The following is a 26,690-nucleotide window of genomic DNA, read 5'->3' as shown; positions in this document are numbered from 1 at the left end:
TTTTTTTTTAATATTTACAAGATTTGTCCCTATGCCCCTGTAGATGCACAACGGGGGTTAAACACCATCTCATGACATATGGAGACATTAATTGTGAAGAAATTAGGCTATTCAAATAGTTACACTTTTCATCACAATTTTGGCATCTTGCTGAGAGATATCCAAAAATCAGTGTTTTTCAATCAAAATTGGCAATTTTTACAACTTTGTGACATCCTCGACCATGTTTATTGTTTTCAGAGATATTTCATTTGATTTGTAACAAATGTAGCAAAATAAGAAGAGTATTAAAGTGTATCTGCCATAGTTTACAGGAGGGATTAGACTGCCCTGCAAGGTCACTGGACAGGTGGTTATCTCATCAACTCAGCTCTCAGTTAACATAGGAAAAAGAGGATCATGGGGGACCAATGGTCACCGATTAAGCATGGTTTGTTATATAGAGGGCGCAAGTAGCTACAAGTAGTGTAGTGGGCCTTTAATGTTATCAATTTGAAGAATATGTGATCAGTTGAGCCCTAAAAGTCAATCGTGTCATGAAAGGGGTAAACATACCTTCTGTGTGCTTGGTGAGTCTGAATGTTTCCTCTTTTTCCTGATGGCGAGGGTAGGATGGTTAAGATGAGAGGTGAAAGTACAGGCCATCTCCTGACGAATGCAGCGCTGCTGGACACGCATCATCTTTAGATCTATGCTCTGAGAATCGGGTGTTTCCCTGCAGAAGCTACAAAATAAATATTGATAAACTTAAAAGTAAAACAAAGTTTTGGGAAATTTTGAAAATTGGGTAGATAGTGATTCTGCACAATTTTGATATAATTGGATACCCCTGTGGATGTATTATAAGCACTAGAAAATTTAGCCCCTAAAATAATTCGCTTTTGAGAAAAATTGAATATCAACATTTATCAGTGCTCCCGGTAAATTTTGATAAATTTCAAATAGCTCCTACGGCCGCACAATGGTAGCTGCGGCCATGAAAATCTCAGAATATGTAGTTGTGATATATAATTTCCAAATGGAAATAGCTAATCGGTCGATTTTAAACAGGGAAAAATTGTTTTATACCCTAATTAATATCTTGACATTGAGAGGGAGCTATACAACATAATTATTTAAAATTTCATAACTTTAGACTTGATTTCAACCACGGCAACGATCACTAAATATTGCAGGATCGCATATGCTTCCAATATGTTCATTTGAACCAAATTCATGACCCCATACCAAAACTTTGTATTGCCTTTAAATAACTGCATGTGAATATAAATACATCTAAACTGCAAGAAATGTCTGAAAAGATTGTTTTAAACAAACAAAGAAACCATGCACCAGCTGTGGTGTTACCATCCCCCAAACCAAACCAAACCAACACAGGGTGGAAGCTCTGAACTCTCCGAACATCTCCAGAAACAATGAAGTTTGAACAAGACCATTTAATACAACAATAACTTTAAAACACATACTGCAGAGCTAAACACTCAAGGAAATTGAAATTTCAATAACTATTCCATTATGGGGTAGAGTATGACCCTTTTGTTTTTGACAAAATTCTTGATCCGAATAAATTATTTAAATTGAATTGAATTGAATCGACTTCTTAAATTCAACCTGTAGGAGACTTTTTTTCTTATAATTGAAAACTACCTAGCGTAGCGCGCCCGGTATTCGGTAACTTAAGGGGAAATCGCTGATATTTTGAATTCTTACCTCCTTTATTTGGCAATCTACCCATCAAAAGAAAAGAAAATTAGTCAGGATTTTAAAGTCACTTAAAATATAGAATAACGAAGAGCAAAATATTTCTGAAAGAAGAAGGAGCAGTTTTCTGCCCAGAATTCGGTCGCGGCAAATAGAATTCGGTCACACGGTTTGGGCATGGTATCTCCGTTGAGGAGCGAAGCGTATTTGCGCACTATTTTCACACAATTGCGCGACAAAGCACTGAATGTCAATGCGTTGACCGAATACTGGGAGAGCGCTACCGCATGGCAAGGGTATTGTATAAATACCTCTTGCACATCGGCGAGTGCGTCATTTGCAAATTCGCTGCGATGGAGTGAACACGGAAGTGATACTCTTCACACACATACTAAATTCATTGCATCAGCACACGTAGTTGTTTCACAATAGACTTCTACATATGGCTATGCATGTTAGCGCATGTGTTAACAGAACCGGAAGTGCAGAAAGTTGTTAAGTTGGAGATCTTTCCGGGGCCCTATACCTGATTTAATTTTGAGAGTTAGGATAAGTTAATCAGCTGCCTGATTTAGGCAAGTTTCGCGGCTCATTAAATATGTTTTAAAATTGTTACAGCTGTTTAAACGGCTGTCTGACCGAATACTGGTAATTGACCGAATACCAGGCGCGCTACCCTATATCAGTTTTCTAATCAGTAGTGCTGTAATAGTGAGACTGAATTATACTCTGTACATAAACACAGAAGGCAGCTATTTTAACGGTAGAACTTTCCAAAGAAGTGTTACACTCACTGCATGCCATGATATTTGAGTTTAAGCGAATCTGAAAACCCTGTTTCCATCAGCTCCTGGACAGATGGCCCATTGTTGTGATGTCCAGCTGCCGATGACCGGGTCCTTGGACTATGTCTGACACCAGAGGGTGGGACAAGGACCAGCTCGTCTCGCTTAGGCTGACCGTTGGGCTTGAAATGACTACGGAACTCTTTGGCACTCAAGGTGATTGCTAGTGAATAAAAGGAATTTTTTAAAATTCTAATTTCAACAAAGTTGAATACAAATCAAGTTTTTTTTTTTTAATCTGAGAAAAAAAAAATCCTGAACAAATAAACAATATTTTTGGTTACTTCTTTATAACACGTTGTATGAGTATGTGACTGACACAGATTAGGGCCCCTTCTAAATAAACCTTGTCAATGCTGAATATCAATGAGAAAATTGCTCACAACCAGTTAAACAAATTTCAATAGCTTATATCATCTATTTTAACTTGTTACTGATATCAGTTTCATGAAATAGGGGCTAAGTCCTCTAATACACATGTTAAATGATTGATGCAATGATGAGGCTTGTTGATTTGTTAGATCACTACATTATATATAATCAACAGCACTTAAAACAATCTTTTTAACCCACTGAATATGATTTTGATTTTGCCTAATACATATTTCTATGGACTCCAGCCCAAGTTATGTCTGGCTTTAGTATTCAATAGGTTAAGAAAAAATCTAAACCCCCCTCACATTCGCCTACAGTTTGGCTAATTATACATTTCACTATGAACATGACGGACAAAGAAAGCGGACAAAATATACAGTTCCTCATTCTACCCTCAACAATCGCTGTGGTAGACAAAGAAACATCCCTTCACTGCTATTATGTAAAACTAAGTAGCACAGGTGAATATGCATGTGACACCTGTTCTACACATTTTTACATAATACTAGTGAAGGGATGTTTCTTTGTCAACCACAGCAATTGTTGAGGGTAGAATGAGGAACTGTAATATATTTTGTCCGCTTTCTTTGTCCGTCATGTTCATAGTGTTTAGCTCTATATACAGCTTGAATGGAAGGTCCTTACTGTTATTGCAGACTGTGGATGGTACAGAGAACCCTCCTAAGGTTAGATCTTCTGACCCGAGTCTTCTTAGACGGTTGGCGATAGACTCCCGGTTCTGCAAGGCCTGCCTCTCCACCCATTGGGAAGGACTCTGAGTTAATTCTATGGATAGATAGATCCAGGAAAGAAGAGCAATGGAAATAGGAAATCCTTACAACAAACAGGCATCGTTAAAACCTCAAAGTATTTTGGGTCCTATCTCAGTGTACTGTATTCAAAATACAGGCTTCAATATTACTTCTGTCAAGAGTAACTGCAAGTTTAAATACTTTCTAACTGAAGGTACAAGCTATTTTTCAGGGTGCAAGGACACACAACCTCCCAGACACCCCAACACTCACAAATGCAAAGCTCTTCAGTATTTATGTCATTTTAAGACCAAACCTAACATCGGTTTGAGTCATTTCTGAAATTCTAAAATTAAAAAAATGTAGAGAATGCCAGTCACCTGTTTCCCTTACAAGCTATCAACCTTCTTTTTGATATAAACTTCAATTGACTAAAATATAATAACTAGACCTACCTGTTGGTAAACTACTGAGGTCTATCCTAGTCGGTCTGGGCTCGTTTACACTCTCAGTTTGAGCCAGGCCACTCCCATCTATCCTCTCTCCACCCGTAGCTACCGCTCCATGTCCAATCTGTGTCTGTGAGGGCGCTCCTCGTTCCGATGATGCGATGGAAGTGTCCTCTGAAGGGCTTTGAGTTGTAGGGCTGGATATGTCATCACTGATGCTGTATCCTTCGTAGAACACCTTTCTTGTGTAGTTGAAGAGGAAAATGAGGAGCGATGGTGTCACGTTGATCTCAAGCCCCTCTGAACGGATTTTCTCTGTCATTGATAAAACAAAAAGAATGAAATGTTTATAACTTATTCATATTGGTTATGAGTCAATTTTGCAAGGGGTAATCAAAAGAGTATCTGGTCATGTCTGTGCTGATCTTGTATATTGATTTCCCCACTGACCACTAATATAATGCAACAAGATTGGGTAGAGGTACGTGTTAGGAGTGAGAAATTTGACAAAGTCACTTAAACATTTCAAAATTGTTTCTTACATACCAGCATACCAGATTATTGCACTATTATAACAACACAGACTACTGATTGTTGTTGTGACAATCATATCAAATGGATTTATATTGGGCAGAGGTAGGAGGCGCGATGGCTAAGTGGTAGAGCAGTAGGTTATGGGTTTGAAAGCAAGTCAATGCGCTCATGCCCTTTGATAAGGCATTAATCCTCATAACCAAGTCCCTCAGAGAGGACTTAAAGCCATTGGTCCCCTGGTTCCTTACTTACATGCATATAATGCTTTCTTAGCCGTCTTGTAAAACAATTATCATCATCGAACAATTCAATATATCTTTACCAACATACTGTGATATAAAGAGAAGAGGGTGCTTCACTAGATCTTAGATCAGGCTTCATGGCAGCAATGGTTTATCTTTCGTCCATCATTGAGTGTTACATGGTCAAGTAGAAGACATAAGCACTTTACACGTTGAAGTAAATGAACGTTGATTTCCTTTTCAAGGAGAATTCGCCTCTAAATATGAAATTTCTGAAATCCTCCATGCTTGGTATCAATAGCATCAAATGGTATCATGCACTGTTTATGCTACCAGCGGTACAACCAATCTGACAAGTACAGTTAAACCTGCTTAAGTGACCACCTGTCTACAAAGATAACATTTTTGGTTCCCTTGAAAATGGTTCCTCATTGAAACATGCACTATAGGAACCTGTCTACAAAGACCACTTTTTGTGTTCCCTTGGGGGGTCGCTATAGACAGGTATATTATTCAGTTTACAGAACCTACACGCAACTTCTAAGAAAATTCTTACCTATAACCATTGCTAGTGCTTTGACCTGCATCTTGGCTAGTTCCTCTTCCTCCTCGCCTAACTGACGGCCGCTGATGGTGGAGAGAGAGTTCAACACCTCCCTCGCAGGTTGGGCTACTTCTACAGATATAGATAGATCAAGCAATAAAGAAAGTTGTAAGAATTGTAAGTGAAACCTTTTAATAATTTTCATCTGATAAATATTAAGATGGATTAACATCAGACATCAGAATTATTGGAACTGTTAATGTCTATACAGAGTCAGAGTCTCTCTCTCTCTTTCTTCTCTCTCTGTCACTCTTTAAACATCACATACAGATGCAGCATAGGATGTACACTTTTATTGTAAAAAAGTAAAAGAAAGCATAATTGGGGAAAACCTCATTATATGTGCTCATGGGTTCATAACATTTGAGGCTCAAAGAAATTCTATTCATGTGTTGCAAATTTACTACATTTGAATTTTTTAATAAATTTTATTAATTTCAAACTATTTATTTCTTAGACTTTTAGGAAAAATATGTTTTGAAATTAATTTCTGCACAAGCAGAATCTCAATGTGTTGTACGCAACATACCTTCATCTTGAGTGGAACGTTCCTCTTCTTCATGGCAAGCTAATAAGGCATGGGCTGCTCCATTCAGCATAAAGGGGGAGACAAGCGGCAGGGCTATACACCTCCCTCTCCTGTCCCCATGGACCAGGAAGAAGAATGTATGCCGAGTGCCTTTCAATTGCACATTAGGAACTGCGATTCAAACCAGACGGAAAACACTTGTCAACTATACATGGGAACATTACAATGTGTCAACAAATCGAGCATGATAGACATGAAATACATGTATAACTTTGTCAAAGATGATTCAATTTGGGTTAAATGTTTTCCTCTCTTGGTCTTAGACAGTTGTTATATATCTCTTTGATAGTTTCTATACTGGTAATCATCAAGATGGAATGCAGAAATGGGAAATTTGGTTTCAGAATCTTAATCTTTTATACAATGAAACCGTCCCAGAACTACTGAAGTCAATAAGCAATAAGTACTACATATGTGTATACAAAGACATATGTATTTAAAAAGTGTCACATAACGCACAATATCTTTTATTTACTGTGCACATGGAGTTTCATCTACTGCTATGATTCAAGTTGAGATTATATTTCTTCTATTCAACAGTAAAAGAACTAAAGAGCTTACAGTCATTGTTCCTGTTTACAACATATTCAACCACTTAAAATATACCTTAAAGTAAGGCTGTGCAGAACAGTGTAATGAGGTACCCGAGTACACTCCCAGGCTTACAAGCGAATACTCGAATATTCGGATGCCATGTTTTTTAATAATTTTTTTGATTTTTTTTTTGAATTTTTTTGAATTTTTTTGAATTTTTTTGATTTTTTTTTTTTTTTTTGCCACCACCATACCTTTGGAGAAGTATCCCAGTTCTGTCACCGAAAAAACATGCAATTTTACTTTGAGTTGCAGTTGAAGGCGCCGATTTAATAATAATAATAACAGTAAACAATGCTGTTTTAAAAACCAAAGATGGCAGAATAATCCATTTTCCTACAAGTTCAAACAGAAATCCAGACATTTGGTCCCAGTTTCTGAGTGGTGAGTTTGACAGTGCTTGAGTTGGGAAACATTTTTACCGACAGCATCATGCCAGCGGCTGCCGCTAACCCAGGCACGGGTAAGCGTCGGCCTGGACAGATTTTTTTTTTTTTGCGGCCGAATATTCGGGTACTAGAAATCGTACCCGAGTAGTTGTCAACCGTGCGGGTACTCGAGCATTCGACTACACGTCGTAGCCCTACCTTAAAGTTATCACCCAAAGAATCAAAAGTGTTTTGAATTGATGCAAAATTCATATCATTGCGAAGGGGAAGCCTTACTGATCAAATTTAACGACTTCCCTCTTCAAAATATGTTTGGGGCCCGCAGTGATCATCTCTCAACATTTTTTAGATCCAGATTTGCTGCCTTCAGCAGTCCTCCGTAGAGCGTCAAGATTTGTGAAGTCACATGCGAGATACAGCTAGCCACAAAATTGCATATTAAGCCTTTCCATGATATCTATATGATTTTTCAGCAAATTCTTCGTGTTTTTCATGAGAAAATCTTTCCATCCATATATAATTTGTCCATAATTATCAGTTGTTGTGAATTTTCTTCGGGTGACTACTTTAAGACAGTTTTTTTTCTTCTTCAAGGTATGATATGAGCACTACTCAACATCATCTTCATACAATTACCTGTAGGATGGAGTGGATCAGAGGTGATGTCACTAGTCCAGACCTGGGTACTCAGGCCTACACTCTGTGCCTCTGGAACAGGACCATCTACCTCCAGACAGCTCAGCTGACATATAGCTCCCTGACCATCACCGGGCAACCGATGGGTCAGGTAGCGCATCCAGAACCGTGATCGAGAGTAGCGCTGGCGCTTCTCTTTATCTCTCAGCCGTCTGATTGCAGGATAGTCAAGGACCTTCAACATTTATTAATCTTAGAAATGCACTTTTATTTGTTTTTCTTACCTACAATAAAATAAAATAAAATATAGGCACTTATACTGTGTTCTACCAGTAATTGTATCACAGCTCTTTACAAGCGTTTTACAGCTCTCTTATTTTTTATTATTTATTATAGTTTTATTTCGACAGGGTGGTTTCTCTTCACCTTGATGATTAGAGAAATACAGTTAAGATCTGCCAATGATCTATCAGACATTAATTTGACAAGATGGTAGCTCTGATATTTTGGCTTCTTTTTTTCTACAAATTTTGGTTTCCAATCTCAGGGATACAAGCCTTTTAAGAAATGAGAAATTAAATACATTTTATTTTCATTCCTTAAAAGGCCTAAAAGTCCCTGAATGAGGAGCTCACATTTTTGGAGGACAACAAACATCCATAATATTTTATTTTACTTCCTCTTCCAGAAGAATCAACCAAGAAAACAGCTCAAATGCAGCAGCATCTTCACTATACCATTAGAATTTCAAATGCCATTCAGCAGTTAAGAGCAGATCTAATTTGTGGTTATTTAATCAATCTTCCATTTGGAGCCAGGAGGGCATTAACTCTGAGTATCATAATATGACTTTGATGGCAAAATTTCACTTAAATTTGTATCATAATATGAATAGGATGTCATTTAAGACGCATTTCTGCAAGGATTTTCAAAACAAATGTGTTTGAAGTCGAATATTGATAAAAGAATACAAAACCCAAATTTGTATTCTGTTATCAATATTTGTCTTCAAACACATTTTTTTTTTTTGGGAGGGGGGGGGGGGATCTATGCAGAAGTGCATATTAAATGACATCCTCTTTCACATTATGATACAATTTTACCGGTAAGTGAAATTTTGCCATCAAATTTTGGAAAATTTGAGGCTCCCAACATATTCTCTATAAGAAATTGTCATTTTGTAGTTATTAGTGATGTATAAGATTCAATAAAAAAGGATACAGTTCAAATTTTCCGGGCAAGATGAACCAAGATGGGATCTCATGCAGATTGGCAAGATGCATGAATTCTAGGGTCTCGTTGACGACATACTTGGACTATTTGGAAGGAAATGAAGAAGGAAAAAATGTTAAGAGAATGTATTGAATAAATGATGGAAACTTTTCCATTTATTACATACGGTAACACAGTGTTGTCAATGCTTTAATAAGTCTTGCAAAAGCGAGAGAGTTGAGAAAGTACCGTGTATATAAAGATGGGAGAAAAAAATCGAGAACAAAATCAAGTGAGAGATGAAGATAGAAACAGATAAAAGAGAGGTATTCATATTCATTGAATTTGTTTAAACAAAATATAAGCCTTGGCTGGAAACTATATTTCAGAAATTGCGGAGACAGAGGCGGACAGAAAGAAAGAGAGATGACATGAGTGACAAAGGCCCTAGACATTCAATTATGCTCTCATTTCATTACTTTTTGCAGCGTCACACATTTGCTGAACTATTTTACAAATGCAAGGTAAAGGATTTCATAAATATCAAACATAATCATTACCTTTAATTCATGGTTTGATAGCGAAATGAAAGAGTCATCCATTGAAGGCTGGCTACCAGTGGCGTCTTGCTGAGGATTAGCGTTGGGATTGAGAATCTCAATGAAAGGCTCTGATCTATGGCTGTCATCGGCAAGACGATGCAGACTGAACCCTGGCCATGGGGGAAAGGCTGTACCCTGGTGGAAACACATGAGATAAACTTGCAAACTTACATCAAAACATAAACAAAGGTCCTTTTAGTTATTAAACAGCACCATTCGGCCATTGCTTAAAAAAATATTCTAGCTTTTAATTTTGTAATGGATTGTACAGACCTGGTGGAAACTATCTTGAAGATTAAAAGTGGTCCAGAGCAAAAGCTCAAGAAAATTTACCACAAGTATTTTGACATAACTATATTATCTTCACACCTTATGCGTATCATTTGCTATAAATTTGTTATGTAAGTAAAGGTTAAATGATGATATAATGCAAGTTTGGTTAATAAAAAGTCAAGGAAAGCAAAAATATCTCATATTTCAGTAAAAACCAAGGTTAATCAGAATCTTGTGCCATAACTTGCTCTACTTACCGTATATTTATATAGCTCGTTTGCCAAACTGGATGTTAAATATATCCCAGAAATTTCTGTTTCACGTTGCACTGAATCATCCATACCATCACTTTTGTTGACAACATTACTTTGTATTTTTGCATTTGTTCAACTAATGCTTTCAGAAGAATATTATGAAAATGTTGAGAAAAAAATAGAATTGAACTCGAAAAGGGTTCAATGAATAGACACTTACTCTACTTGAGATGTACTTGACTTGACCTTGCCATGCCAGAGAGGCAGACTGTGACAAGATATCCTCCACCTTGGTGTCCGTGCCGTCCGGTGACGCCCTCAGCTCCACCACCCTGCTCTCGATGAAGGTCTTCCAGTGGACGAGGGAGGGGTGGTCTATGCCCTCCAGACCCTTCCCTAGCATGATGGTCACCCGAGCATTGTGCCACACCTCCAGGCGTCGCAGCACGGAGAAGAGGAAGGCGTCCGGCCGCTCTAGGATGGGGAAGTCGGTGATGGTGGGCATGAGCCAAACGACATCTAGGAGATAGCCTAAAGACATAGAGATAGAAAACCTCAAAGTAATCATACATTACATTACTACATCTATTATTACTACTATAAATAATACTATGAATAAATATAATAAACGATAATAATAATAACATTGACAATAATAAAAGCAGTAGTTGTGATGATGATGATGATAACAATGATTATAATTTAAACAATCATAGTGATAAAAACAAAAATAACAATTAAAAAAATGTTGATTGATGACTGTGATGGTCCTGCTAATAAGAGATGAATTTATAAAGAGATTGTTAGTGGGAAGTGTCAAATACTAACCTCCAACAGGGAGTTCATCTGCAATATTATCCAGCTCAGATGCTACCAATCCTGTGTACTCTCTGTTGAGAAAAAGAAAAGAGAACAGAAAAGAAATGTACAATACTCTCAAAAGCTATTATCCTCATTATCAAATAGTATTTAAGGATGGAGATTTGCATTATCATTAATGTGCAGGCAATCGTGTAACCTCAAGATAATCTGAAATACTATTGACAAAACTCCAAAAGACATACATGTATAACTTTTCCTATTCAATTCACGTAGATCTATGAGCATGTGCAGTTTTATCAAATTATCACGTATCACTGTTATCTTCTCTCATGCCTTCAAATTAAGACTAGTTTTAAACTTGTAATTCTTTGCCAGCTGTTACCAACTTCGACATCTAGACCAGCGGCGGATCCAGATGGTAACTATAATTTACTCTCTTCTTTTTTTTTGCTCAAGGAGGGGGGGTATTGAGTAAAAAAAAAATTAAAATTCCCCCTCCCCTTTGCGGTCGACTGGATCCGCCCCTGATCTAGACGTCTCAAGTTTTAAAAAAACAAACATAGTCCTGCCTCACCTCATTTTAGTTACGGAAAGACTTTCCATGTTGCTTCTTGCTTTCCCAAACTTTTGTCTCATTTCGGCGAAGACCGCCTGCTGGCCGTCTTCATCGACTTCAATGTCCTGCTCGTGCACCCTGCTCCATCCGGAATGGAAGACAGTGTCTGCGGTGGTAGGTTCGGACGAGTCCTTGTATTCAGGCACAACAACGTTGATCCAAACGTTGTCAACGGGTCCGTGTTTGACAGTCTCAGGGCCGATGGAACTAGAAGATTCATTAGTAGTCCTTGTAGAGCGCTCAGGTGTAGGTAAATGACTGCATCTCTCCTCATTGGTGCACAAGGACTGGGCTAGACGCTGAAATACCTGTACATCTTCAGCTAGAAAGTGGAGAAAAAAATCATTGAAAAAATAGAATCATATGCCATTCTAGAAAAGCTAAAAATATCTTTTGACACAATGGATTTTTTTTATTAATAGTAAATGATACTGCAAAAATATAAAAATAAAACGTATTGGACTAGCTCTGACCGCAAATCCATATTCTGTTCATCTATTTTCACTTTTTAAACATAGACCTACGCTTTAAATGTGGTGTACCGTGTTATAAATGAACATTTGCAAAAGCCACATGCAGAGAGGACAAAATGTTCAAACAGATCTGACTAGATTCTAGATCTAGTGAAAAACTGCTGAATTCTGGGGGCAAGAAATTAATTGACTCATGATGACATGAATGCAAAGGCAAGTAGATCTATAATTACTAGACCTCTAAAGCAATTTATTAATGGATAATATCGGTCATGATTGGTCTTTACACATTACCATCATTCTATAAATAAACATCGTCTCCTTGAAACAATAATTCTTCATTCCGAATCGGAATGCAAATGAGTGGCCATGGCCCATGCCCATGGCATTGCATCGAGTCTTGACAATTCGCAATTTTGTGTCCTAATCATACTGGAAAATGAACGTGTGGGACTGATATGATTGTGAGACTTCAATAACATTATTTTGATCGGCTTCTGGTAAGTTACATCAACAGACATTAAATACTTACCTGATAACCATTCAGTACTGATAGCGATAATATATCTGGGGATCTGTAAGCTAAATTTGTAATAGGAATCCATTGAAGAAAATGGAGGTCTTAGTTGTCGTTTTCCTGTGTGTTTCGTCTATCGACGGATTATCGTAACTCGAGCTGATCTATATCTGAGCTGAGCGAGCGCGCGCATCATCATCCAGAAGGAGAAAAGGGAGGAGGAGGAGGATAAAGAGGAGAATGAAGAGGAAAATTAGGAAAAGGATGAGGATCGGAATGAAAAGGTGAAGGGGGATGAGAAAGAAAAGTTTAATGGGGGGGGGGGGGGAGACAGAGGAGGAAAAAAAGGAAGAAGGGGGACTGGAAGGAAGAAAGATATTGAAGAGGAATAAAATCTCAAACTTTCGGCGCACCTTAATTTGTTTCTCAGTTTCTTAACTTAATTTCCCTTTTGAATAAATTTAATTTAATATAATTTTTTTTCTTGATTATAAATGAATTTAAGCGAGGAATTTGGGAAAATGAGAAATGCAAGGACCTTATTAGCCTCACCCCAAAAACTATTGTTCTAAAACTGTGCCTGCTTTTCGGTAGTTTCCAAATTAAGATATTTAGAAGAACGTTACGTACTGCTATTTGTATGTATCCTATACGATATGCTCTTTTCTTTTGGTTTGTATTCCCTTTCCTAATATTCTCCTCTCCACTAATCTCATATTATATATTCTCTCTCTCTCTCTCTCTCTCTCTCTCTCTCTCTCTCTCTCTCTCTCTCTCTCTCTCTCTCTCTCTCCCTCCCTCTCTCTCTCTCTCTCTCTCTGATCTCTCTGTCAAAATCCAGTAGCTTATGGGGGGAGGGGGATAATCATTGGCTAATATTATATATATACTTGTTTGCTCATCAGAAAAATTTATAGCCAAACATCCAAAAAATACCCAGACAGCCCTGATCTTGCCTCATCTCCCCCCACTCCCCCCTGTCAGAACCTGCTTGATCTATATACCACTGAAATCCACATTAAACCTGGTAATTTATATAGCAAGCATGACACATCTCTTCTCATTCAACACTCAAAATTCTGAAATGATACCGTTAGGTATAACAGTGATGACCATGATTTTGATAGTCGATGGTACGTCAATGGTATTGATAATTATGATGAAGATGGTGATGATGATGATAAAATGATTAATAATGATAATGTGTATGATGATTTAATGATTACAATGATGGTGATGAACATTCAGAGCATTGATTACAGTATCATATTTCTTTTTTAACACTCAAAACAAAAGATAATGTTAATGAAACAAGATGTACAGCGGGTTGCAATTTCATATTCATTTATTTTTCACTTTATTATAATGCAATTATGATGAATAATTCAAACCATAAGCACTGGATGTTAGTAGCTGAATAACACTCTATGATTCGCCTCTTTTAAAACAAATTTTTGGCCAACTTCAGTAACGTACAATCAGCCTCACTTTCCAATATTAACAGAATCTTATGCTCCATAAGATAAGTGACTCATAACCTTTATTATTTACTGTGAATAGGAATAAATCCTTTTGTCATTAACATAATTTACCGTCTACTGAATAAAATGAGGGCATAGCTCTGTGTTACCATAGCCAGTAGTTGAGAGATAGTTGTGACACATGCACAACTACATCGTTGCCCATAAAATTTGAATAACATTTTCTGATCTCTTTTCCTGAATTTAAACATCCAATTTTATCATATCCTAATGAAAATTCACACATTTAGATACAAATTCATTTAAGATGAATGACGAAAAATTGACATAACGTTTTTCTCTTTGACAGATCAGTATGGGTGGAGTTTTAAAACATCACCCTCAAAAAGTCTGATCTAGCACCATACCATTGGCAAATTGTGAAAAAGTTGTTACGGTATATCAACATTTGAATAAAACAATTTAAAAAGTGATTCAATTAAAAAATGTTCATAGTTGAGCATTTATAGATTCTCTTTGTATAGATTGAAGTGTACAGAACAAGGAATAACTAACAATTATTGGTTAATGATTATTGGAATAGTGGAAGGAATCTCAATAGAAACAAAACTAATATTCAGACTTCAAAAATGGAAGGGGAAAAAAAGATAACCAAGGAGCTAATTCCCATGCCTTATACGCCCCTCTTATTTTTTTAAAAAGCCTCTTTAAATTATGCCCTTGGTACAGTTGATATGAGTAGACATTCTATAAAGAAAATATTAACAAGACTCTTTATTTTTATTCTCCAGATAATAGAATACAATATTTTACAACATTCTTAATGTGAAGGAGAAACTATTACGTGCATGAGCACAATTCAACTGCATGCTGGAGTCGAGTAGTAATGAGTGCATTCCAGGCTTTCAAGCCAAAATTGTTTGGTGGATTAAATCCATTCCTTTCCTTTTTCCACACAAGCCTGTCCTTTGTAATCAGCCTCTAAGAGACATAAAAAAGGAATTCTTGATATCATAAGTTTATGTTAATCTCATGGAGTGGGTACTGTGAATTTGTTGATCAACCTAAGGACACCTATCAAAATTGTCATACCCATTAATTTAAGGATTCTCTTTCTGAATGTTAAAAATATTGATAGTGAAAAAATTTATATTACAAATCTGTTTCCCATTATAAGACTGTGGCAGTATGAAAATGCTACAATGGGCAATTGTATGTATACTGGAGAGAATCGGTAGTATTAAATCTATACCAGTATGCTGTGTATATCATTGTAAACCTTGAGTAGACAGATATAGAGGAAGATTGTAATCCTGCATTATTCTTGAAAAGAAAATTAAAGCTTTCCTACAATTAAACAAGAATGTCACACTTATTACAAAGTCCATCCTCAGATCTTCATTGGACACAAAACATTATGAAGGTATTTTATCCTTTCTTCCAATCTTTACGACTTCTGAGGGTTTCCTACTGATGGCCTGTATACAATGTAATCATACAAAATAATCTTTTTGCAAAGTTTAGTCAATTGGTTCAGCAGAATGGCATGGGGGGGGGGGGGAACTTACAAATACATGCTCGGGGCAATGCTTCCCAGCACCTTTGAAGCGGGTGGGGGAACATAAATACGGTATAAATTTGATGGCCAGCATCATAATAACATAAGAAAGTTCCCCCTACTCAAGCATTAAAAAAAACAAAAGGAACAAAAAAATCCTATGACACATTCACGAACAGGCCCCTTGAGTTGCTCAGTTTCACCATGTAGGAGCTTAATATGAATGATTCAATTTTAAAATAACATGACCATTTCCAAATAGAAATATCGACACACGATAGAATACATGATACAAAACATACATAAAGCCAGCATAATTCTCATAATAGAAATCAATTGAGATTGAAAATTGAAATTGACAAGTTTGATGAATATTGGCATAAAATGTATAAACAATGAAATGGCTTTCTGATGATGTAATATAACAAGCTGAGTTGTTAGGATAAAAAGAGAAATAGATTTTAAAACTTTGACACAGCTCTTTTCACCCAAATGAAAAAAATGTATGAAATAATTATAATCTTTTTCCGTTACATGGATGTTGATAGGTAATTTGAACAGTATTTGGAGAAAAATCAATCCCTACAACCATGTGAAGTCTTCACATGTCCACTTCAAATTGGCTCGACTCACAAAGACATCAAGATCAAAGTACCCCTGTTATGAAAATGTGATTTACTATTTAAAGGAGTTCCAAATTGTTGGCTATCATTTTCCACAGGGTTAAATGATCCGAGTTGGTCCTCTTGGAAAAATTGATACACAAAGAGAGGTGGAGAGAGAAAGAAAGAAATAATACCTAACAGATATATACATGGCAAGCTATAGAACAATGTGGGAAGACAAAATCTCTTGGTCACTTTTTGACAAGGAGAGTTGACTGATAACCAGTGCATACAGTGCATACTTGTATTGAGCTTGTGGTGGGGGATTCTTTAAAGCTAATTTTCAATGCTCTTTATGAGGGATTCATGGTTTGCTACTGTTCCTCCTACAAGGGTCGTAGGTTTGCTCCAATATCTTGTTGCCTCATGTTTGTTCCACTGCTAATATGGGGGCTTCATGTTTGCTTTCATTGCTACTATGGGGGCCTTATGTTTGATTTTTATAGCTGTTATTGAAGTCTCATGTTTGCTTTAATGATCTAGATATGGGTCTATGTTTGCTTTTATTGTTGATATGAGACTCAGGTTTAATTCCATTGCTTCCATTTGGATCATTATGTTTGCTTTCATTCCTGCTTTGGGGGGCCTTTTCTTTGTTTACATTTTTTTTAATATGGGCTTTATGGTTCCTTCCATTGCAAAGGGGTTATGAACTACGAAAAAGAACAGAATATTATTATGATTATTAGTATATTTAAAGTAATCCACAAGCTCTGATACATTGTATGCACTATCACCGACAAACATTCCCAACTGATTTCACAACTCTCTCCTGTTATTTATTAAAGCTACAAAATAGAACTCATCTTTTTTACCGTTGGAAGTCCAGCTTATCAAGAACTTTCAAATTCGAATTACTGTTAATCTGATCAATACAAATCTGAACATATTATAGGAGGACAATTAACATAACAGTCATGGATGGCGAAAATACAAAACATCAGCCACTTTCAACATATATATCAAAATGATGATAAATAACAATAACGAAAAAAATATATATGTTTGCTATTTACACTTTGATCATTAATATATACTATCACTTATACTTGCATGATGCACAGGAATATGTACAGTGACATCCTTAATAGACATGCTGCATTGATATATGCAAAAACTCTATTCAATCTTACAAGCACAACATCATATTACTTTCTTAAAATGCTTTTTTGATCAAAATGTAAAGACAATAGAATATACATACCTACAAGGATTATACTTTTCAGCAGAATTGATTATTTACAAACATTTTACATCTCCTTCTCCAAGATACTGATCAATTAAATGAGCATCATAAAACCAAGTGGCTCAATATATGCACTGATGCATCTCAAACACATGTTTAAATGCAAAGTTTAAAAAAGAGCATGTCGTAATTTAACCAAAAAATAAATAAATACTAAGCATTGTATGCATTAAAAAATGGGTACAAATCAAATTGCATAGCATTCAAAATGATAAACAATCTTTATATTGGTTTAACACAATAAAAAACAGTGCAACAAACAGATATCATTAATGACTTAAATAGGAAGAGCTAAATAGTCTATGTTGACAACAAAAACCGACCAAAATTTAAAAGCAATAAAAATAGACCTTGCTCCATGAGTTGTCGAGTTCATGATTTTCATGGCAATCAATGAGATTTGATGAGGTTAGAGAGAAGAAAAGCCATTTTGAATTGTACTTCTCTGGGAAATGGTTAACCACTTCGACACACATTCTTATATAAAGATATATATATATGCATCAACAAGCATTTGAGAAATCATAGCACCAATTAACTGCATCCTTGGATCTATTATCTGTTGGAGAACTCCCACTACATGCCATTGTAGGGGTTTATAATCACAAGCAGTGTTGAGATTCTTTTTCTGTTTATTGTCATTTTCATAGAGATTGTCAGGAAAGGAAATATTCTGGCGAAATCTGTAAGGGTGCATTCACATATCACGCAATTTCCCATGGGAGTATACCACTTTCATCATTGCCATTTTCTCTTTACAACACATAGCGCTAGCACGTACAAACACCGATTCTGTGTGTACTTTGAATGGGCAATGCAGACAGTACCAATCACGATGTTTCTTTGCCATATGTGAACAAACCTTATTATGGGATAGCTCATAAAACACAAATTCATGAAGCACACTTTGTTTACTGTACATAATTTAACTCATACAAAACAATAACAACAACAAATCATGAGATGATTGTCGCGCTTTCCTTATCAGCCTCATAAGCCCACGTTTCCAGAAATAGGGATTAGACGGAAATCAGTGCCAACAGCCTGGGCAAATGTTTCTATGCATTCCAAAGCTATATGAATACTGTTGCTGTCTATTGAACATAAATGGACGAAATACAAGTACATTCTAGAGTTTGCTTGGTAAATGTTATGCATAGGATTGTTAATGTGCAAGGGAATATATATTTTACTCTGCAAAGGCATAATGTCTCTTTTCCCCCATTTTGCTTGATAGATTAGAATTAAATTTAGTTATTAGAAAGGAACCTTCAAAGGCCTAAATAGATCCCAATATATCAGGAACAAAATAGAATCGTCTTTAAAGTTTGAGATAAATACAAAAAGATTGATGCTTACATATGTTGATTTGATTCAAAATATAGATATTTTTTTTGCTTTTGTAATATTTAAAACTGCTTTATCAAACAATGTGGGTATAATCTTCAATTCTTGGCCCCTGATGAAACAAAAAAAGCTCTTCATTCGTTTAGAGAAGAACTTACCCTATTTTTTCAAATACCGCCGTTTTCTTTTGTGCCTGGAATCTGTTTTTATTGAATACATTTAGCGTGTTCATGTATCCCGGACACACCGACGCCACACCGATGCCACACCGACAACAGCCCGAACAAAAATTTATGTTACCCAACTGGCCAAGAATTGGTTCGGTTTGCAGACGGTATGGGATCTGGATAATAGCAGTGGGAATGAGGGGTGGGTTTTTTAAACTCTAAACATGGGTCAGACCGACAAAAGACAGACTCAAGATGAAATAAAAATTCCTCGGAAGGCCAAGAATCAGATAGTTTGAAGTTGCTTTGAAGTCTAATTGTCGGACTGACTGAGGAATTTGATTGAGATGTCAAAATAGCAGATGAAATGTTCTTAACCTATGTGTACTTCATTCATAAAATCGAGGCATGATGAACTCAAATGTATTTTTCTCATTGTTTTTCATTGTTATTCTTTCAAACTTTGGCATTAGAATCTGCAGCCCTTTTTTGCATATTAATGATCTGAAATGTTCTTTTAAAAGCATGTATAAGTTACTAACACCGTCCAAGAAATAACCCTATATTTAATGAATTTCTACTGTTCTTCCTTAGTGCTATGGATGCCCACAATTTGGACTTCATAAATTGACATGGAGAAGAAAAGACGTCTACTATCATTACATGTAATTCATTCACACATTCCAGAAATAGCATAAGTAGCATTAACATTTTATATTATTTTGAATCATTACTGTTAAATTCACGCATTAACCTTTGGCTTTTCAACTAGTGAAAGGGCGAAATGGTGCACTCTTGTTCTAAAAGTTCATGCATTTCACAGAAATTCCAGAAATAACATTTTTAAAATTAGCAAGCTGATTGACAAACTGCAATCAATTAAAAAAACAAGACATGACACAATTCAAGCTGCAGCAATGGGGACACAATTCTACAAATTATTTCTTCAGTATTTGGGGTCAAAATTCATCATCATATATTGCACAAATGAAGGCCTTCGGCAGCCATGGAAATCAACGCTCCTCTCGTTGCTAAAGCTTCATACCAGATGATAGATTTCACAGAAAGGGAAAGGAGTTTGGAAAGTTGATCGTAACGAACAAGACATCTTGGACAGAAAAATGCATTAAAAAATCAACTCGATTGCCTTAGTTGCCAATTTAGAGATTCATCTTTGACAAAAAGCTGCATTCTGAGAGAACCTAATGCCCCATTTACAATATGGCAAAGACATTTAATAATTTCATTTTTCACGAGGTATGTACATGCACTAATAAATATACAGAAGCAAGTGCATCACAATCATCGTTTGTGATCAGTATTTGATTGTCATTTTATAGTTGGTTGCAAACAAAAGAATTTGTGTGTGTTATACCGCACTCCAGGTGTTTTTGTAACATCACACTGATATAACAGATAGCAAGGGTTTTACTGGGCACTGCTCCTGTGATCAACATTTCTCTGATTCTCAACCGAAACCAAATACTTTCTTCATGTTATGATTCACCAAAGCTATGTAGGAAAAAGAGAAATGAAGCAGAGGGAACCAAATTATTTTTTATATTAGGAAGACTGTTCAACAGTCGATTGGCTTTAAAAGCATTACTATTGTTAAGGAAAGAAAATAGGGAAAAAAAGGGTAATTTCACACATACACATTCTAAAGACAGCTATCATAAGACTTATTTACATCAAATTAATCTCAGTCTGTTGTCCATCCAGCCTCTTTATCTTCGACTGCACATATGAACTTCGAACTTTCAACCTTGAACATCCATTAGCAAAGGAAGAAAAAATTCCCTTTTCCTCAAAGCAAAAACACACAATGCATGCATCTTGAACAAATTTCAACAAGCATAATACAAAATACAAAAACTTTTTAATCAGTACAATGATGCTGGCAACATTTTTGAGCACTTAAAATGGCCCTTTAAAAGTTAGTTTCATACAGTATCATGCCACAGACAACGCCGATGCACATCCCTCTCAATGTCAAGATAGAAACCTGTTCTTTAACCAGCTGTCATAAAAGGGCTCAATGTTGAAACACAGTACGTCAAAATGAGCCAAGCTTAGCACCAAAGTTCAAACAGATCAATTAATATATGCACCTCTTATAAAAGAAAGTACCGGTAACAAACATCTCTGCTAATCAAAAATGAAGAAAATTACAACAAAAAAAGTGATTGCAATTCTTCCTCCTCAACTAGGAGTAAGAGGATTGATGGAAACATAATACTGATGTTGTAGGACAGGATCGGCAAGGTTGTCTGAACTTGGTGAGTGTTGGCAGCAGTTTATGTGGTAGCAAACAACTTGTTGGGACAACTGGTGGCTCGAAACATGTAACATACCACTTCCCTCTAGATCAAGTAGCTGTCTTGATTATATTCCACATTGCAGCATCTGATAAACGGGATATCCAATGGACTTTCCGTAAACCTATGCTACAGGAAGATCTGAAGAAGCCACTGAAGAAGCTACCAAACTGCTAACCGCCCATTCTGTCACCTGTCCTAGAATATGACTGTGAGCCATTTTATTTGTTATCAAACATATCATTTCAAAAGATCAATTGTAAAACATAACTCTCTAAAGATTACACAGAACATTCTATTAACCACAGTATTAAGTATAATCCGTTCTTTTACATATCTCAATACTTCTCAAAAAAGCAATCTGCTGGCATTCGGGCAAATATCTTGAGGTAAGACTGAGATGTAATGATTGACATGGCATGAAGCTAAGCAGTCTCCCAAGAAACAGATAATTTAAATTACCATTCCATCACCACAATCTTAACTTGTCTCAAAGCTTGCGTAGCTATAGCAACCTCACTGACACCCTAAAGAGAGCGATAATTAATCCTCATAAAAATTCTCTATCATCAAAACGGTAAAACGATTTTGTTAATTCCTCAACCTGATGGTCTTCACAATAAATAGCTATCCTGATTGCCAAAGTGCACAGCATCCGTTAGACATGTGACCTGCAGAGCAGCATGCATTGATTGTCCTCCTCCAGCCAGCCATCCTGCGGCTGTACGTCGTCTGGCGCCCTCTACCTAGCAAGGTGCTTCAACATGGCCGAAGAGAGCGACGGGAAACAGCTTCACATGCGTCTGCCATTGCGCCGACAACTGGAAAAACTTCACCCTGGATAACTCGTTGCCATCGATGGTTACTATGGGGAATGGAGAGTGGAGAGAACTTTGTCAGACTTGATGAGATGGATGTGAATATGAAGGAGAGAAAGCAGATTTTATGGTAACTTAATTTAATCGTGTTTGGATCTTCTTAAAATTGGTGAGAAGCTTGTTTTTGGAAATTTACACAAGTATCAATGATTATTGTTGTTTAATGTGAAAGACATTACACAAATTTTGCATGAATCTTCTTTTTTAAATCTAAATTTTCAATTTTTGAGGAACATTTTACTCCTTGCACAATTTGCTCACTGTAATCCGTATCAACCTTGAGTCCATTCCTTAACATCAATTATTACACAGTGACTACAAAATCTTAATCTGGCGACAATATCTCTGGGTGTCAGAATAGAGGGTTAGGGTTGCCATTGAATTTTAGTTTTAGTGTATGACGAGGGAAAGGTTTCTGTATATGTTTGGTCAATGATTAAAGTTAGGAATTTGGTAAGTGAAGGAGATTTACCATCAATCATAAAGTCATACCAATCTATAAAAAAAATGACCCCTCTTCTATGTCGAACTATCGACCAATATCCATATTACCAAGTTTCTCTAAAATCCTCGAAAGAATTGTTTACAACAGATTATATAAATTTTTAACTCAAAACGACTCGCTGAACCCAGATCAGTTCGGTTTCAGGAAGTTCCATTCAACTGATTTAGCACTACTCCAACTATTCGATAGAGTATTAAATGCCTTGGCTGATCATAAACATGTCATAGGCATATTCATGGATCTCAGCAAGGCATTTGATACTCTTGATCACACTATATTATTGTATAAATTAAAGCATTACGGTGTACGAGGTAAAGCACTTGATTGGTTCGAAAATTACTTGTCATCAAGAAAACAATATACTTTATTCAATTCAGTTTCTTCTAACGTATCATCTATTAAATGTGGAGTTCCGGAAGGCTCCATACTTGGGCCACTATTATTTTTGATATATGTCAACGATATTTCTAATGTTTCACCAATTCTACAGTATATATTATTTGCCGATGATACAAATGTATTTTATTCACATTCCGATTTAAATTCGATGATCGCAACCATGAACACTGAATTACCTAAGTTATCGAAATGGTTCAAAAGCAACATATTATCATTGAACCTAAAGAAGACCAATTTTATTCACTTTAGAAACTCAAGAAATCACAATATTTATAACTTTGAGCTGCTTGTCGATAATGTTCCAATAGAAAAAAAGTCATCAACGAAATTCTTAGGTGTATATATAAATGAAAAATGTAACTGGAATGATCATGTGAATTATATCTCTACCCCTATTTCTCGCAATATTGGTATACTATTTAAGCTAAAATACTTTTTGCCAACACATGTGCTTAGTATGCTATATAATACACTGGTTTTACCATATATTTCTTACTGCAATATCATATGGGCTACTCATAAGTGCAATACTAATCGTATATTACTGTTACAGAAAAAAGCAATTCGAGTTTGTACCGATGCAGGTTATCGCGACCACACTGACCCTTTATTTGCCACATTAAAAACTCTAAAAATAAGTGATATACACTACATGCAGAAATCTGTGTTCATGTTTCGACTTAAATCCGGCAATCTTCCCCCATCACTAGTCATTTTATTCCAACATAATTTTAATTTTCATTCCTACCCAACCAGGCATTCCAATGACTATCACCTATTTAACGCCAAAACAGCCTTAGCTCAAAACTCAATTAGACATTCTGGCCCTGATACCTGGAATGCACTACCCCCTGAAATAAAAACGATGAATACAATGCTATCCTTTAAAAGAGCGGTGAAAAGATTTCTTATTGCTCATTATCTTTAAATCCATCAACAAAATAAATTCTCCTCGTTTACCCATCGTTACAAAACTCGATAATTTTCTGTACTGTTTACTTTTTTTGCTTCCATTTATTTAAACGTTGATTATAACCTTCCATGACCTGGTATGAATACACGTATGAATAAAGAGTGGCCTACTTGGGATACTGAATAAACACTGTCTTCTATACAAACATTTCAAGGCTCTGACTCGCAGGCCCAGGTTTAAAACCAGCTGGCTGATCTTACTTTCACATTCTTACTGTCCGAACCTTGAGAGTCTTCTCATTCTATTGTATCCCAAGTTGGCCACTCAGTATTCAAATTTGCATTTCTTTTCTTATTTAAAATCTTTATATATCAATTTGAAATCCAACTACCACATAAGTCTGTGAATATTGATGTGCATCCCCTCTTTCTTTTCTCTTCTTTTTTCTGTCTTTTCCCCTTTTTACCAATATTTTGTTCCTCCATATTTGTATTATTATGTATCCTTTGAGGGTAGTCATACTATCAAGCTTTGCTTATTTTGTCAACCCTCCTGTTTGATGTTCTCGATTAGTTACACCCAGCCTTACCTTATTCTACATATATTCTTTTGTCATGTGTAAATTTGCAATATTTGTTTGTTATATATTTGTAAAAATGCAAAAGAAAAAGAAAATCAAACAGAAATAAATAAATCAAATCAAATCAAATCAATTGTCGCCAGAGTACGATTCATATAACCCCAAAAGCATGACACAATACAATCATACAATTGTGCACCAGTCTTGACCATTTCTCGGGTAAACATTACCTACCTGTAAGTGAGTAGTCCTGTGTTCTTGACGTACACACCAGTCTGTAGATACCATCTACCGTTTGACTCTTAAGCTCAGGGACTGGAGTTCTCTTCCCTATCCTCATCACTGCTGAGAATGGAGACAAATCAAACAAACATTACACCGAGTTACACTTGCAATCAAGTCAATCAAATCCTACTGCTACTCAACTTACACAATAAAATTATTGTACAACCAAAAACTTTGGGGACATTAAATTTCCAAGTGATTTAAATTTCGAAAAAAGTATTCTGCAAAATAATGGATACAACACTGAAGTTTGCAGTATGGTACATGTACAGCTTCTTGCAGCAAACATGGCTTCAAAAAAAAAATCATGACTGCTTCATGTCTGCAGTTTGGGATGGGGGGGGGGGCAAAATTACTCCCCCAAACAAAAAAGTAATGTTTTGTAACTCAAGAATGAAATGTAGCATGGTTGAATTAAGGCCTTTGTTAAATACTATTAGATGTTAATTTTAATGAGTAACATTCTAAAGAAACATAAATTGGGATAAATCAATTTGTAACATACTTAAAAAGTACAAAAGTTGGTAAGGGTATGAATAATTTAGTTGTTAACCGTATATTTGTCATACTTTAGAAAGGTGTAAACCTACTTTTCTTGTTCTTCTCCCTCGTAACGACAACCATGGAGAGGGCAGCGGTCGCCGCGGGTGCCTCGCTGCTGGACGGTAGACGGTAGACTGTGAGGGAGCGGAACGCGCTCTTGAGGGACGACTTGTCCTTCTTGCTCCCTGACATGGGCCAGTACTCCACCTGGAGGTCCAGGAGCTCGCTGGGGCCACTGGGCGTGGGAGGACTGGTCGGGGTGACAGAGCTGCTGCTGCTGCTGCTCGGATGGAGGGAGGGATGGAAGAAAATATAAAATCATGTTAAAATTTTAAAGCCCGTCTGTACTAGTTTGGCCAGGGGGAATTAGACCTCCCTGCAAGGTCACTGACAGGTGGTTATCTCATTAACATAAGAAAAAGAGGATCATGGGGGACCAACAGGCACCAACAGGCACCGATTAGGCATTGTTCGCTATATAGAGGGCAAAAGTAGCTACATGTATAAGTAGTGCAGTGTGGCTTTAAAGTGAATGACAAAAGAAAATTTGCTTTTTTTTAAGTGTTATAGGTATGTTGGTCATGTAGTTGTTACATATATGTCAGGAAATTCAGCTTCTTCTTGAAAGTCAGGAAAAACTGTGCAACATGGGCATGTTCTTGCTGGCTAATTATGAGGCTTTATACCGATTACACCGACTGTACTGACAATGCGTATTGACAAGGGGAGGGGGTAGGGTGTGTTTCTCTAGCCCTCCCCTGAAGGATGGTGGTAGTACGGACGGCAGGGCTTGGGGCGGAGCATTCCCCTTCCTACCCTTCACCCAGTGGGAAGGTGGTTGTACCAACAATATGCATTTGCAAAGGGGACGGGAGGGAGAGGGGGGGGGGATTCCCTAGCTTACCTATGTGGGACAGTGACACTTCAGGGAGCAGAAATTCCCTTTCCACTCATACTAATCTCTCATGCAAGGTGGTCAAAGTGACAAAGTGTTTTCTGAACCTGCCCTCAAAGAGGTAAGCTCTGACCGCGAGACTAATAGAGTGGGGCGTGGTTCCATAACTTACCTCTGTGGGACGGTGGTAGTACTGACAGCGGGGCTAGGGGGTGGGGTGCTCCCGTCCACCCTCTCCTTGGCAGACGATGGTGGACTGGAGGACAGCAGGCTATAACCCGATGCAGATTCATCACTCTCTGTATACCGGTAAACAATTAAACCATAAACATGATGAACACTTGTAAATGAGAGGCCACACATGTTGGGTTCTACTTCTTTTGGAACATTGCACTTGGGTCTTGTTGTATAAGAGTGAACTTTGACATTAA

The 26,690-nt window shown here is 36.7% G+C and overlaps 2 protein-coding genes across 5 annotated transcripts in view; both read right to left on the bottom strand.

The window, feature by feature from the left end:
* Window positions 1-482: 482 nt before the first annotated feature.
* Window positions 483-12,637, bottom strand: LOC100893406 (mdm2-binding protein). Its single transcript, XM_030999694.1, has 13 exons — window positions 12,495-12,637; window positions 11,448-11,811; window positions 10,880-10,941; window positions 10,272-10,582; window positions 9,483-9,659; window positions 8,932-9,026; window positions 7,711-7,922; window positions 6,032-6,202; window positions 5,455-5,574; window positions 4,129-4,437; window positions 3,567-3,707; window positions 2,496-2,709; window positions 483-724 (listed from the first exon to the last, which is right to left on the bottom strand). Exons 1-13 carry the CDS (start codon window positions 12,565-12,567, stop codon window positions 535-537), a joined length of 2,439 nt encoding a protein of 812 aa, XP_030855554.1. The 5' UTR covers window positions 12,568-12,637; the 3' UTR covers window positions 483-534.
* A 1,169-nt stretch (window positions 12,638-13,806) lies between these two features.
* Window positions 13,807-26,690, bottom strand: part of LOC591779 (phosphofurin acidic cluster sorting protein 2) — a 47,040-nt gene continuing 34,156 nt past the window's right edge. For 2 of the 4 annotated variants that reach the window (XM_030999805.1, XM_030999808.1), the window contains exons 12-15: window positions 26,432-26,558; window positions 25,412-25,647; window positions 24,771-24,881; window positions 13,807-22,126 (exon numbers count right to left, since the gene is read on the bottom strand). In XM_030999805.1, coding sequence (XP_030855665.1) covers window positions 22,008-22,126; window positions 24,771-24,881; window positions 25,412-25,647; window positions 26,432-26,558 — 593 coding nt within the window. In that variant the 3' untranslated portion in view covers window positions 13,807-22,007. The remainder of the gene's footprint in view (window positions 22,127-24,770; window positions 24,882-25,411; window positions 25,648-26,431; window positions 26,559-26,690) is intronic. The other 2 variants (XM_030999807.1, XM_030999806.1) reach the window with 2 other exon arrangements.

Source organism: Strongylocentrotus purpuratus, unplaced genomic scaffold (assembly GCF_000002235.5).
Source record: "Strongylocentrotus purpuratus isolate Spur 01 unplaced genomic scaffold, Spur_5.0 spur5_scaffold_5, whole genome shotgun sequence".
In the NCBI taxonomy this organism is placed as follows: Eukaryota; Metazoa; Echinodermata; class Echinoidea; order Camarodonta; family Strongylocentrotidae; genus Strongylocentrotus; species Strongylocentrotus purpuratus.
The sequence above is the reverse complement of the archived record's forward strand: the minus strand, read 5'-3'. Positions and strand labels throughout refer to the sequence as shown.

Excerpts from the sequence above, each read along its gene's own strand:
- LOC100893406 (XM_030999694.1), bottom strand. The coding sequence starts at position 12,567 with ATGGATTCCTATTACAAATTTAGCTTACAGATCCCCAGATATATTATC. Across the intron at positions 10,942-11,447 it reads CTTTCCGTAACTAAAATGAG|AGAGTACACAGGATTGGTAG; the intron begins GTGAGGCAGGAC and ends TTTTCTCAACAG. Across the intron at positions 7,923-8,931 it reads TTGCCCGGAAAATTTGAACT|ACGGCTGAGAGATAAAGAGA; the intron begins GTATCCTTTTTT and ends TCCTGCAATCAG.